Here is a 12,611-nt window from a genome sequence, read left to right on the forward strand (position 1 = left end):
ACGGCCGAGCGCGGTGGCTCACGCTTGTAATCCCAGCACTTTGGGAGGCCGAGGCGGGCGGATCACGAGGTCGGGAGATCGAGACCACGGTGAAACCCCGTCTCTACTAAAAATACAAAAAAATTAGCCGGGCGTGGTGGCGGGCGCCTGTAGTCCCAGCTACTCGGAGAGGCTGAGGCAGGAGAATGGCGTGAACCCGGGAGGCGGAGCTTGCAGTGAGCCGAGATTGCGCCACTGCACACCAGCCTGGGCGACGGAGCGAGACTCCGTCTCAAAAAAAAAAAAAAAAAAAAAAAAGAAAACACCATGACTTTTTTTTTTTTTTTTTTTGAGACGGAGTCTCGCTCCGTCGCCCAGGCTGGAGTGCAGTGGCGCAATCTCGGCTCACTGCAAGCTCCGCCTCCCGGGTTCACGCCATTCTCCTGCCTCAGCCTCTCCGAGTAGCTGGGACTACAGGCGCCCGCCACCACGCCCGGCTAATTTTTTTGTATTTTTAGTAGAGACGGGGTTTCACCGTGGTCTCGATCTCCCGACCTCGTGATCCGCTTGCCTCGGCCTCCCAAAGTGCTGGGATTACAAGCGTGAGCCACCGCGCCCGGCCGAAAACACCATGATTTCATATAGGTTTTGATAATGTTACTGTGGTTTGTTTTCCATAGCCCTGACTGAAATGCTAAATTTCAGTTGTAGTTAAAAATATAAATTTTCCCCCAAGTTCACAGACGTCTTAACTGGAGTCTATTGACCTAGGTTAAGAATTCCTAAGGCCGGGCGCGGTGGCTCACACCTGTAATCCCAGCACTTTGGGAGGCTGAGGCGGGCAGATCACGAGGTCAGGAGATCGAGACCATCACCGCTAACACGGTGAAACCCCGTCTCTACTAAAAATACAAAGAATTAGCCGGGCGTAGTGGTGGGTGCCTGTAGTCCCGGCTACTAGGGAGGCTGAGGCAGGAGAATGGCGTGAACCCGGGAAGCGGAGCTTGCAGTGAACCGAGATCGCGCCACCGCACTCCAGCTCAGGCGACAGAGCGAGACTCTACTCTATCTCAAAAAAAAAAAAAACAAAAAACAAAACTCCTAAGCCTAGTCCAAAGTGCCTAGGCACTCAGCTTCTTCCTATAGGTAAAAGGCTCATCCTGTAGAAACGGGCAGTTGCCCAGGGCTCTATGCAAGGGATATGAAGAATGTGGGAATAGACAGCTGTCAGTGGGTCAGGGAGGCAAGACCCCTTCTTACCTTAATAATTATCCCATTGCTGCATTAAAAGCACCACTGAGGTTTGTCCCACATTTAATGCTGTAAAGTACATTAAAAAGCTAACTGAATTATGCCTGAAAGGGCAGAGTATACATAAAATGCTATGCAATTTTTCCTAATATCAGGGGAATCACAAAAGCGAATGCCTTCAGCAACTAGGCAGATAACTCGAGAGAAGTAAACAGGTAATAAACAAAGTAGACAATTGTTAATTCTGTTTCACCATTTTGTAGAGTCCAGTGGTGAGGTCACTGGAGAATGCAGACAAATCAGCTCTACCTAATTACTGTCAGGTGGAAATAAGAAAATAGGGCTGCCAGAGCTTTTAATTTTTTTTATTAAAAAAAATAAGTGGCTGAGCACAGTGGCTCATGCCTGTAATCCCAGCACTTTGGGAGGCCAAGGCGGGTGGTCCACTTGAGGTCAGGAGTTCAAGACCAGCCTGGCCAACACGGTGAAACCCCGTCTCTACTGAAAATAGAAAAATTAGCCCGTCATGATGGTGGGTGCCTGTAATCCCAGCTATTCGGAAAGTTGAAGCAGGAGAATCACTTGAACCTTGGAGGCAGAGGTTGCAGTGAGCTGAGATAGTGCCATTGCACTCCAGCCTGGGCAACAGAGCGAGACTCCGTCTTAAACAAATAAATAAAGCTAAAATGTGAAATTTTAATGACTTTTTTTCCTATTTTTGAACGTGACCAGCTAATTTTAAAACTTTTTTTAACTGCATGGTTCAAATAAAACACATCTGCAGAACCTCTAGGTCACCAGTTTGTTAACTTGATTATTCAGAGAGCACCTTGCAGGGACTACGCACAAAATAGGCAATCACTAAGTATTTACAGACGATGGCAACTTCAACTTCCTTATTGCATCCAAAAGCAAGGGCACTAAATGGTGTAAAAAACTTCAAATGCAGGGAAAGACAAGACAACGGTATTTGTCCTGCTCCTAGGGCAAATCAGGAAGGAAAGAATTTCCAGGGTCTAGGGGAGGAAACAGCTCAAGAATGAAGAGAGTACCTAATTCACAACAAAAGGCCAAGTTCTCTTCAGAGGATTTTATTTCAAGATAAATCATAACTTCTACCCATACTACGATTCCAAAGGGTGAAAAAAGTGTTTTGTCTCTTCTACCCTCCAAAGAGGGCATGGCAATGCCAGTGTCTCTAAAATGCCTCTGCATAGTTGTCAGAAGCTATATTTCAGTCATTGAAAATACTTGTCCATTTTCAGCTGAGGCGAGGTTTGTTAGGAAACCTCTGTAACAACTTATTCAATTTATTTGGAGGTAAACTCCCAGACTCTCCCAGGGTTTCCTGTATTGATCTCATCTTTCGGGCTTCCTGAAAACACAGAACAAATGCAAGAATGACAGCTCTACAGTTTGTCTAGTCCAGACTTTTAAGATCTGACCCAAAAAATCAATCAATCAATGAAGTTTGTCCTGACGTAGGCCCATAGTTCTCACAATGCCCTAAAGCACATGATGTTAACCAGCCTGGAGAGATCTATGTCAGCCTCTTTTCAACAGAAGGGCGTTGGGACCTACAAATGAGACTATGTTCAGAAGCTACTATCTCAGCTAGCAATTAAGCCTAGGCTGGAAACCAAACAATTGTCATTATTTAGTTTTAGTCTCTTTAGTTCTATTTCAGACAATAATGTCTACTTGATCAGCAATTTACATTTTTCAGAATGGTTTTCCCATTCATTACTTCATCAGACACTCACAACATTCTTTAAGGTGGTATTAGCCTCATTTTACGTACAGTAACTCTAAAGTTCAGAGCAATGAATAAATCCGTCAAGATCACACAGCCTTCAAAACTATAACCTTTCCCACTTTGGCGTGAATAATATACCTCCCAAATGAATGAAAGGGCCTTTCCTAGCAAAAGGCAGGGAGAATCATTACTTCTATCTCCCCCATTCTTTTCCTGAGAAAGAACCCCAGGAGCCATCGGTCACCTGAGCCCTCGTGGCACAATCGAGGAAGCTCTGGATCTCTTTTCTGCACGCCTCGTCGCGGAATTCATTCTGCTTCCAGCAAGCCATCATCACCGACATCTCCGTGATGCAAGTCGCCTCTGGAGGGGCAGATCCGGGGGACCTTCAATCACAAGACCCACCTTCCTGCCCTCCTACCCACCCGCCCCTGCTCATGCTCCGGCTTCCGCTCCGGGGCCCTCCTGACTCCGACTGCTCACCGCCCTTCTCCCGGCGCCGCTCCCCGACGCGGTTAGCTAGAATGAGAGGTTTATTGGGCTTCAGCACAGGCTTCCGCGGGTTCCCAAACCGTGCCAGGCGACCCCGCAGGCTGGGTGTCGCCATCGCGCACCAAGCTCCCGGCAGGCTTTGCGGTTCTGTGCGTGACCTCGCGTGACCCCTACGGGCTGGACGAATCGGCGCGGAGCTCGGGGAAGGCTCGTTGGCTTGCTGGCAGCCACCTCTTTCTTTTACTTGGCCGGGGCTGCGGCGACGCTGGGTTCGAACAGCGGCGGGTTCGTACGTGTCAGCAGATTAGGAGGAGACTCTGGATTCGTACGCTGACTGAGGCTTCTCGTTGATGGGCTCCGGGCCCCGAAGTCTGGGGGCAGTACGAGGCCGGGGACATGCAGGAAAGGGCCCTGGTAAGTGGACACTGTTCTGGTGGTAGCCGGCTTGGTCTAGGGGCGATTGGCATAGGGCGAGGTGGGGGTGGGGGTGGGGGTCGGGGGGCGAATCAAAATTTGAGACTTTAAGACGTTGGGTTGGGAAAGATTCGTTTTACTTTAATAAACCTGCAAGAACTGTCGTTTTTCACTACCTATAGGACCACTACAAAGCCACAAAGAAAAATTAGACTTGTTTCATTTTATAACAACAACTGCTACTACTGCTACTAGTTAGATACCGTTTGCTCGTTTATAACAATCTCAGTTGGTAGGATGAAGCTTAAACACTTGGCATTCATCGTCTTTTTTAGTCCTCTCGCCAATCTTATAGACTTGGACCTTCAGTTGTGATGCCTAATCGGAATTTTTTTTGAGACAGGGTCTCTCTTGGTTAGAGTGGAGTGCAAGTGGCACGTTCATAGCTCACTGCAGCTTCAAACTCCTGAACTCAAACGATCCTCCCGCCTCTGCCTCCTGAGTAGCTGAGAACGCAGGTGCAAGACACCACGCCCAGCTAATTATTTTTTGCAGGGACGGGGTTTTGTCATGTTGCCCGGGCTGGTCTCGAACTCCTGGGCTCAAGCGATCTTCCTGCTTCATTCTCCCAAAGTGCTTTACATGACTGAGCCTCCGCGCCCAGCCAGACTTGTTTCTCAAGTCACTTCTGGCTATTTACAAAACTCATTCCAAAGATGTGCAGCGTATTCTCAAAGCATTTCCAAATAAGCTCCAAGAAATGTTTTTGGTAATGGAAGCAGAAACAAGCCTGTAGCTCATGACTACTTTGGAGGAGGAACATTTATTTGGATTTGTAAATTTAGTGTATTAAAAAAAATCACTTATCACAGATGTTTGGAATCTTCCCACTGATTTCTGCATGGCTGGTTATTTTTCTTCCCTTAAGTCTCAGTTCATGTCACAGAGGGCTTCCCTGACCTCTCACACTCCACCACCATCAACCTGTTTTCTCCATAGCACCTATCACAGTCTGAATTGTCTTATTTATTGTTTATGGCCTTACCTATCCCTAACAGCCATTTAAAAATGTAAGCATGAAAGAAGGAACGTTGTCTATCTTGTTCATTGCTGAATCCCCAGTGCCTAGAATAGTGCCAATAAATACTTGTTAAATGAGCAAATGTTTTATTTATTTTTGGATTTGGGGTCTTGTTCTGTCACCCAGGTTGGAGTGCAGTGGAATGATTAGCTCACTGCAGCCTTGGCCTCACTCTAGTGATCCTCCTGCCTCAGCTGCTGGAGTAGCTGCGACCACAGGCTCACCCACCAAACCCGGCTGGCTAGGTTTTTATTTTTTGTTGAGATGGGGTCTCAGTATGTTGCCCAGGCTACTCTTGAACTCCTGGGCTCACGTGAGCTTCCCTCCTTGGCTTCCGAAAGTGCGGGGATTATAGGCATGAGCCACCACACCCGACCTGAAACTTTTTTACAAATCTCCAACTTTATTACAACCACCCCTAAAAAAATAATGAAGCAGAAGACATTGTTTAACAAGAAGCAGTTTTATTACACAAAACGAAACCTGAGATAATAGAAAATAACACTTGCAGTAATAAAGGAAGCAGCCTTGCACTCCACCTCCACACTCCAGAGTATAATTAAAAGACTCCTATCAGACATTTCTATTACCAATAACGCCAACCTACAGTGAGTGAGCCTGCTGCTGTATACAGAGCAGGCTGGGCCCCAAATCAGAAAATTCATATTGCTTGCTTTCTCTATAGGGAAAGTGAAGCTTTCAGTATCATGTGGCTATTCCTGGTTCTACTTTCCCTTGTGGAAATGTAACACCTGATTTACACTGCTCTTTTGTGAGTACGTATATGGTGATAGGAATAAAGGAGAAAGTCTGGAAAGCACCAAGCACAAAGCAGGCCTGAGGCTCCAGCAAGTCATTCAGAAACAACTGCCCACTTTATACGTAAAAGTACGAAAGGAATGCCAATGTGAGCTCATGTCTAGGAGAGGTAAGGATAATTCTACACCTTGCTTAACCATCACTTAGCCTTTTTATTGCACATAATGAAATTTAAGCCCTAACCTAGGTCTGTACTTGTGTAATATGTATTATGCACTCTAAATTAGCATCTGCATTTAGATAGATTGCAAGCTTAGAAATCAATCCTGCATTTGACCTCTTTTGTCAGTGCCTACTATATCAAATTTTAACAGATTTTTGTTTGTTTGTTTTTTTGAGATGGAGTTTTGCTCTTGTTGTCCAGGCTGGAGTGCAATGGCGTGATCTCCGTTCACCACCACCTCCACCTCCTGGGTTCAAGCGATTCTTCTGCCTCAGCCTCCTGAGTAGCTGGGATTACAGTCATGCGCCACCATGCCCAGCTAATTTTGTATTTTTAGTAGAGATGAGGTTTCTCCATGTTGGTCAGGCTGGTCTCGAACTCCCGACTTCAGGTGATCTGCCCCCCCCCCCCCCACCCCCCGTGGCCTCCCAGAGTTCTGGGATTACAGGCATGAGCCACCTCACCCAGCCCAACAGATTTTTTTTTTTTTTAGACAGGGGTCTCACTATGTTGCCCAGTTGGTACTCATAGGCACACTCACAGTGTACTACAGCCTCAAACTCCTGGGCTCAAGCGATCTTCCTGCCTCAGCCTTCTGAGTAGCTGGGACTGCAGACCCATGCCATCACATCTGGCTTAGATATATTTTTGAAGGTTTTTTTTTTTTTTTTTTTTTTAGTTTCTGTTTTTGAGACAGGGTGTCACTCTGTCACCCACGCTGGAGTGCAGTGGCGATCCTCCCACTTCAGCCTCCCAAGTAGCTGGATCTACAGGCACACACACCATGCCCAGCTAATTTTTTCTGTTTTTTGTAGAGATGGGGTTTTGCCATGTTACCCAAGCTGGTCTTGAATCCCTGGGCTCAAGCAATCCTCCTACCTTGGCCTCCCAAAGTTCTGGGATCATAGGCATGAGCCACTGCACCCAGCCTGAAGGTCTGTCTTCCCTCTTGTTCTTTTCGGCAAAAGGTCAAACGGAGTAAGCAAACTTTATGTAATTTACGAAGATAATCTTTTATTAAAGGATTAAATGAAAAAAGAACAACTTTGGCAATAAAATTCAGCCTAATTACAGCTTTTCTTGGCTGCATCCTTAGATGTCAGTATATTAAGTGTAGACCCTAGTTGAAGCATCTAACATATATCTATCTATATAGATATGTAGATATAGGTATAGATAATATATTGATAAACTGTGGAACTTCTCTAGTGATAACTCATTAATACATTACAACTAGAGTAGCTCTAAGGTCCAAGGTATTCTTTCCTGTCCCACTGCCCCAGAAAGAGCTAATGGTCTCCCTGCTCATTAGACTGTATGTTCAAACCACAGCAATAGAAGGGTTTGGCTGCATCCCCAAATCTGACTAAGCTTTTTTTTGGCGGGGGGGGGATGGAGTTTCGCTCGTCGCCCAGGCTGGAGTGCGATGGCGAAATCTTGGCTCACCGCAACCTCCGCCTCCCAGGTTCAAGCAATTCTCCTGCCTCAGCCTCCCAAGTAGCTGGGATTACAGGTGTGGGCCACCGCGCCCGGCTCTGACTAAGCTTTTATTTAGCCAGCCACTTGTGGCTTAAACCTCCTCATCCCCTTGAGTGGGCTCCATCAAAAAGTAGTCTCAGGCTGGGCACGGTGGTTCACTCCTGTAATCCCAGCACTTTGGGAGGCCGAGGCGGGTGGGTCACTTGAGGTCAGGAGCCTGAGACCAGCCTGGCCAACATGGCAAAACCCTGTTTCTACTAAAACAAATACAAAAAAATTAGCCAGGCGTGGTGGTGTGCGCCTGTAATCCCATCACTCTGGAGGCTGAGGCACGAGGAGAATTGCTTGAACCTGGGAGGCAGAGGCTGCAGTGAGCCAAAATCATGCCACTGCACTCTAGCCTTGGTAATGGAGTGAGACTCTGCCTCAAAAAAAAAAGGTGGGGGCACCTGGGCACGGTGGCTCACGCCTGTAATCCCAGGACTTTGGGAGGCCAAGGCAAGTGAATCACCTGAGCTCAGGAGTTCGAGACCAGACTGGTCAACATGGTGAAACCCCATCTCTACTAAAAATACAAAAATTAGCTAGACGTGGTGACGGGCGCCTGTAATCCCCACTACTCGGGAGGCTGAGGCAGGAGAATCACTTGAACTGGGGAGGCGGAGGTTCTAGTAAGCTGAGATTGCGCCATTGCACTCCAGCCTGGGCAGTAAGAGCGAAACTACGTCTCAAAAAAAAAAAAAAAAAAGTCATAGGGAAGCGTATATACATATAATTTGAAATGGTGTCTCGCTCTGTCACCCAGGCTGGAGTGCAGTGATCATGATCATGGCTCACTGCAGCCTTAAATTCCTGGATTCAAGTGATCCTCCTGCCTCAACCTCCCAAGTGTCTAGGGCTACAGGTGTGCACCACCATGCCCTGCTAATTCTTTTATTTTTTTTAGAGACAAGTTCTTGCTAGGATGGTCTCAAACTCCTGGCTTCAAGCAGTTGCCCCTCCTCGGCCTCCCAAAATGTTGGGATTACAGGCATAAGCCGCTACGCCTGGCCAGAAAAAGCCAAAAAAAAAATTAGGGCTGGGTGAGGTGGCTGATGCTTGTAAACCCAGCACTCTGGGAGGTCAAGGCGGATGGATTGCTTGATCCAGGAGTTGGAGACCAACCTGGGCAACATGGCAAAACCTCATCTCTACAAAAAATACAAAAAATAAAAAATAAAAATAAATAGAAGTTTGACATGAAAGCAAAGAATATAGTATAAAAAAATCCAACTCCGGAAAACCAGAATACAACTCACCAAATGTTTTGCTTCTCCACCAACATAACAATTTATAAAGCAAGAGATGAGAAAAAGAGATTATTGGGAAACGTACCGAATAATGAGTTTGGGGAATAGAACAAAAGTTGTAAGTCGTAACCTGACCCATCTTACTTCACTGGTAGACAAGTACAGTTGAAAGGATGAAATAAAGAAGTGAGTAATTTAAAAACTCTGTTGGACCAGCACCTTAATCAAATGGATGTTTTAGAGTTCTGTTTCCCACTGAAGCAAGAATTGTATGCCACCATCTCTCCTTGAGAGGCCCTATGTTAGACCTTGGCTACTCATCATTAAGATAAAATCTTAATAGATAAAACTGGAATTCCTTGAATCCATGAAAAGACAGTGTTCATTAAGGGTTTGTGCAGTGGATGCTCCTTATGTCCCATGGTAGAATAAGATCTCCTTATCTCCGCCAAGTTAAAGGCTCTTGCAAGGGCACTTAGAGATGTTGCCTTTTCATGAAGATTTCATGTAGGTAATCCCAAAATGTCCTCTGCTCTGTTTCATTGTTGTGGATCATGGCAGTGAGAGCTTCCCCCTGGTCCAGACCTTGCCAATAATCTTGCAGCCACATCTCTTTCCAACTGAAATACCAAAATGGGGGTTGGATTATGGAACTGCAGCATAGTTATGAGTCCTGCCTTTTTCTGAGTGGGGCTAAAGAAATCTTAAGCAGATACAGCGGTCTCTAACTTGGACAAGACTGCTGCGAAGGGAAGACAACGTGAAGTAAATCCAATATTAGCCCAAGCGACAGGCAGTAAGCTACAAACACAAAGACATCACAAGCTACAATTCCTGACTTGCCTGCTTCTGGCTCCCAAATGTGGAGGGGGTTCAGAGGCAGGCAAAGCAGAGGGCAGACTGGAAGTGGCAGTCTCCATAAGGAAAGCAAGGGGGCAGGGGTCTTTAGATGATTATCTTTTAAGTTTCACCTTTATGCCAATAATCAAAATGAAGGTGCATCAAAATGAAGTAGTATCCAGTATCTAGAAAAGACATAACCTGAATATTTTCTTAATGTTTCATATTTTTTCATACTTTTCCTCTAGTAAATCATATTATGTTCAGATACAAACAATTTGTAATTAGATACAAATTACTTGGTGAAGGATTCCAACTATCGGGACAAAACTGCCAGCAGCATCTATTAATAAATGGCCTTCTGCTGCCATCCACTGTCCAAGTCGGTTTCTATAGGCCATTCTAGCAGCTTTACTTCAGCTTAATAATCTTATCACCTCTCCCCCAACGGGTGTGGCTTGCTACAAGTGGTTTCAACATTTTCCCACCCCACACCTCATGCTGGCCTTGTTTACCAATACCACCACCTTTTGCCACCTACTACACTAGCCTATTCGCTTCCCTTCTGATGCACATTGTGCATTGTTATGTGTGTGTGTGTGTGTGTGTGTGTGTGTGACAGGGTCTTACTCCAACCCAGGCTGGAATGCAGTGGCACGATCCTAGCTCACTACAGCATTGAACTCCTAGGTTCAAGCAATCCACCCACCACAGCCTCCCAAGTAGCCAGGACTACAGGCATGTGCCACTACCCCAGGCTTTTAGTTTTTAAATTGTACAGAGAGGGTCTTATATCGTCCAGGCTGGTCTGGAACCCCTGGCCTCAAGTGTTCCTCCCACCTTGACCTCCCAGAGTGCTAGGATTACAGGTGTGAGCCACCGTGCCCGGCCATGCCTAGTTTTTCTGGTTACACAGGCAGTGTGTCCCCACATGCACCAACTACATGGGGCTCATCCTTAGCACAGCCGCTTAAAAAAAAATTATGGCTAGTTAACAAGTGTAAGCCCTGACTATTGCAGAAAAGCCTCCCTCAAAATGCTCTTCTCTACTGCCCACCCCCATTTCCACTCTATAAAAGGTGCTCAAATAGCTGAGTTGATTTTTAGTGCAGTGCAAACTCCTGAGCCTGGTATTAATGATATTTATAGCCTTGTCCCTATTTATTTGCCCCATTTTCTCTCTCCCCTGTCTGCACAGGCCCTGTGCTCTGGTTCATCTTTTTGAACCACTACTGGAAACACTGTTCACATAAGCTGATTTTCATGTTGCCTTGAATTATATTTTACATCTATTCAGCTTTTTCAGCTTGTCTTATCCCCCCAACTAGACTGTTGACACCTTAAAGACAGAGTGAGCCCATGTGATAATTTCCTCCTGCACCTGCTCAGCACCTAGTGCTACTTAATTGCCCACAGTAAGCAAGTAAGTAAATGATTTGATGGCTGCAGGGGACCCCAGCATTCTTACCTGTCATTCTCAGGAATCTCTTCCACATTGCCAAAGCCAGGTGTGGGCACTGGGCAGTCCATGTGTGAGGGCTGGGCAATGTGGGGCTCAAGGACGGGGCTGTCACCGGGAGAGGCCGCGTGGGCTTTCTCGGCATCCAGCCGAGCCAGTTCGTAGTCACAGACGAAACACTCGAAGCCGTTGAGGTAGTTAGGCAGCAAAGGATCATTCACTCCCCACTCCCGATGCTTCAGACTATCCAGAAGGAACTGGTTGGTGATGCCCCCAGGTTGCTTGTATGCCAGGTATTTCATATACTCCTCATCATTCTTGTCCAGAAAGTCAATAAATTCTGCCAGCTTCTGAGGAGACTCAAAATCATCAATCAGGATGACGGAGTGATTGTTCGGCATCCAGTCCCTCACAGAGGGAGAGCCACGGTACACGGGCACAGCGCCCAGATGCATGGGACGCCACAGTTTTTCTGTCATGTAGTCGTTACAGATGGCATTTTCCAGGGCCAAGTGGAACTTATAGCGGGACAAGAAAGCCAAGAGCTCTGGATCCTCGGTGGTGGCCGTGGCTGTGTCCTGTAGCCGCGCGGTGGGCAGCTCCCGATTCTGCAGGCATTTCCCGTAGGAGTCTACCTAGACCGGGTAGAGTAAGGCTGTCATGAGGGTGCGGCCCTGGAGGCCTGGACACCTGGAGTCCTGGACACCTGGAGTCCTGGCCTCAGCCCGCCCTCTCCTTTCCCTCCCCTCCGGCCCGCCCTCACTCACCGGGATGTGGCGCATGAGCTCGCGCACGTAGCGGTCCCGGTCCGCGGGCACATCGCAGTGTGACTGCAGATAGAGCAGCGGCGCGTAGCCGCGGCGGCGCCACTCCGCGCGTTCCCGAAGCGGAGGCACCGGGCGGCGCAGATAGGCGGTCCCGGGCAGCCACTGCAGCGACAGCGGGTAATCCGAGTGGCGACTGAAGGTGGAGGTAAGATTGAAGAGGCGGATGCCCGGGCCGTGGCTCAGCAAGAAGTTATTGAGTGGCGACTCCTCGTGGAGGAGCGCCCAGCTCTGGTGCGCCAGGCGCGGCAGCGGCGCGTCCGACGCGCGGAAGTCGGTGCCGTAGAAGAGCAGCGCGCGCGTCCGCGAGTCCCTCAGCGCTTGACGGTTCCGGGACGCCACGCACGCGCCGCGCGCACACTCGATGCGCTCCGAGTCTCCCGGGAAGTGGGGGAATAGCCCTGGGCTCCACCACAACAGCACCGGCAAGTCCCCCGCCTCCTCCCTCCCTGGCCGCGGCGTCCCACAGCTGCGCGTCACCCCCACTGCGCCCAGCGCCGAGGGCGGCCGGAAAACCGCGCCATCCCACGGTTCCGCCCACTCCGCCTCCCCGCCGGCCTCCTTCTCCGCCACGGACCCATAGCCGCTGGCTGCACAGACACTAAGCACCCCAAGAAAAGCCAGCACCGCCCCAGTAGGGCCGACCGCCATGTCCACTCCGGCAGCCGGCGCGCCCTCGGCCAGCACGGACCTCGGCCAGCACGGACCCCGCCCAGCGGATAGTCGTGACGGGACGAGGCACTACGCCACGGGGGCACGCGGCGC

General features: G+C 48.4%; 2 protein-coding genes and 1 long non-coding RNA gene across 5 annotated transcripts; 1 reads left to right on the forward strand and 2 right to left on the reverse strand.

Annotated features, from left to right (window-relative positions):
• Positions 1 to 2,305: 2,305 nt before the first annotated feature.
• CHCHD1 (coiled-coil-helix-coiled-coil-helix domain containing 1) lies at positions 2,306 to 3,629 on the reverse strand. The gene is made up of 3 exons (XM_055275742.2): positions 3,470 to 3,629; positions 3,231 to 3,349; positions 2,306 to 2,605 (listed from the first exon to the last, which is right to left on the reverse strand). Exons 1-3 carry the CDS (start codon positions 3,591 to 3,593, stop codon positions 2,492 to 2,494), a joined length of 357 nt encoding a protein of 118 aa, XP_055131717.1. The 5' UTR covers positions 3,594 to 3,629; the 3' UTR covers positions 2,306 to 2,491.
• Positions 3,630 to 3,661: 32 nt separating this feature from the next.
• Positions 3,662 to 6,477, forward strand: LOC129481016 (uncharacterized). Of its 2 annotated transcripts, none has more exons than XR_008657228.2 (2): positions 3,662 to 3,892; positions 4,296 to 6,477. It is a non-coding gene; the product is annotated as an uncharacterized lncRNA (long non-coding RNA). The 2 variants fall into 2 exon arrangements; XR_010120374.1 differs by having other exon boundaries at positions 3,685 to 3,892; positions 4,075 to 6,477.
• Positions 6,478 to 8,736: 2,259 nt separating this feature from the next.
• Positions 8,737 to 12,611, reverse strand: FUT11 (fucosyltransferase 11). 2 transcript variants are annotated; one of them, XM_055275738.2, is made up of 3 exons: positions 11,790 to 12,611; positions 11,032 to 11,657; positions 8,737 to 9,343 (listed from the first exon to the last, which is right to left on the reverse strand). In XM_055275738.2, the coding sequence occupies exons 1-3, from the start codon at positions 12,495 to 12,497 to the stop codon at positions 9,199 to 9,201; spliced, it is 1,479 nt and encodes a 492-aa protein (XP_055131713.1). In that variant the 5' UTR covers positions 12,498 to 12,611; the 3' UTR covers positions 8,737 to 9,198. The 2 variants fall into 2 exon arrangements, with proteins under 2 accessions (XP_055131713.1, XP_055131714.1); XM_055275739.2 differs by lacking the exon at positions 8,737 to 9,343 and adding an exon at positions 9,402 to 9,465.

The sequence above is a fragment of the Symphalangus syndactylus genome, chromosome 4, assembly GCF_028878055.3.
Source record: "Symphalangus syndactylus isolate Jambi chromosome 4, NHGRI_mSymSyn1-v2.1_pri, whole genome shotgun sequence".
Lineage (NCBI taxonomy): Eukaryota > Metazoa > Chordata > Mammalia > Primates > Hylobatidae > Symphalangus > Symphalangus syndactylus.

Bases quoted from the DNA above. Each gene is read 5' to 3' on its own strand.
- CHCHD1 (XM_055275742.2), bottom strand. From the start codon at position 3,593: ATGGCGACACCCAGCCTGCGGGGTCGCCTGGCACGGTTTGGGAACCCG. The intron at 3,350-3,469 runs GTGAGCAGTCGG...CTGCCCCTCCAG, and splicing joins GCGGCGCCGGGAGAAGGGCG to AGGCGACTTGCATCACGGAG. The intron at 2,606-3,230 runs GTGACCGATGGC...CTGTGTTTTCAG, and splicing joins ATTGTGCCACGAGGGCTCAG to GAAGCCCGAAAGATGAGATC.
- FUT11 (XM_055275738.2), bottom strand. From the start codon at position 12,497: ATGGCGGTCGGCCCTACTGGGGCGGTGCTGGCTTTTCTTGGGGTGCTT. The intron at 11,658-11,789 runs GTGAGTGAGGGC...TACCCGGTCTAG, and splicing joins AGCTCATGCGCCACATCCCG to GTAGACTCCTACGGGAAATG. The intron at 9,344-11,031 runs GTAAGAATGCTG...TTGGTATTTCAG, and splicing joins GAGATTCCTGAGAATGACAG to TTGGAAAGAGATGTGGCTGC.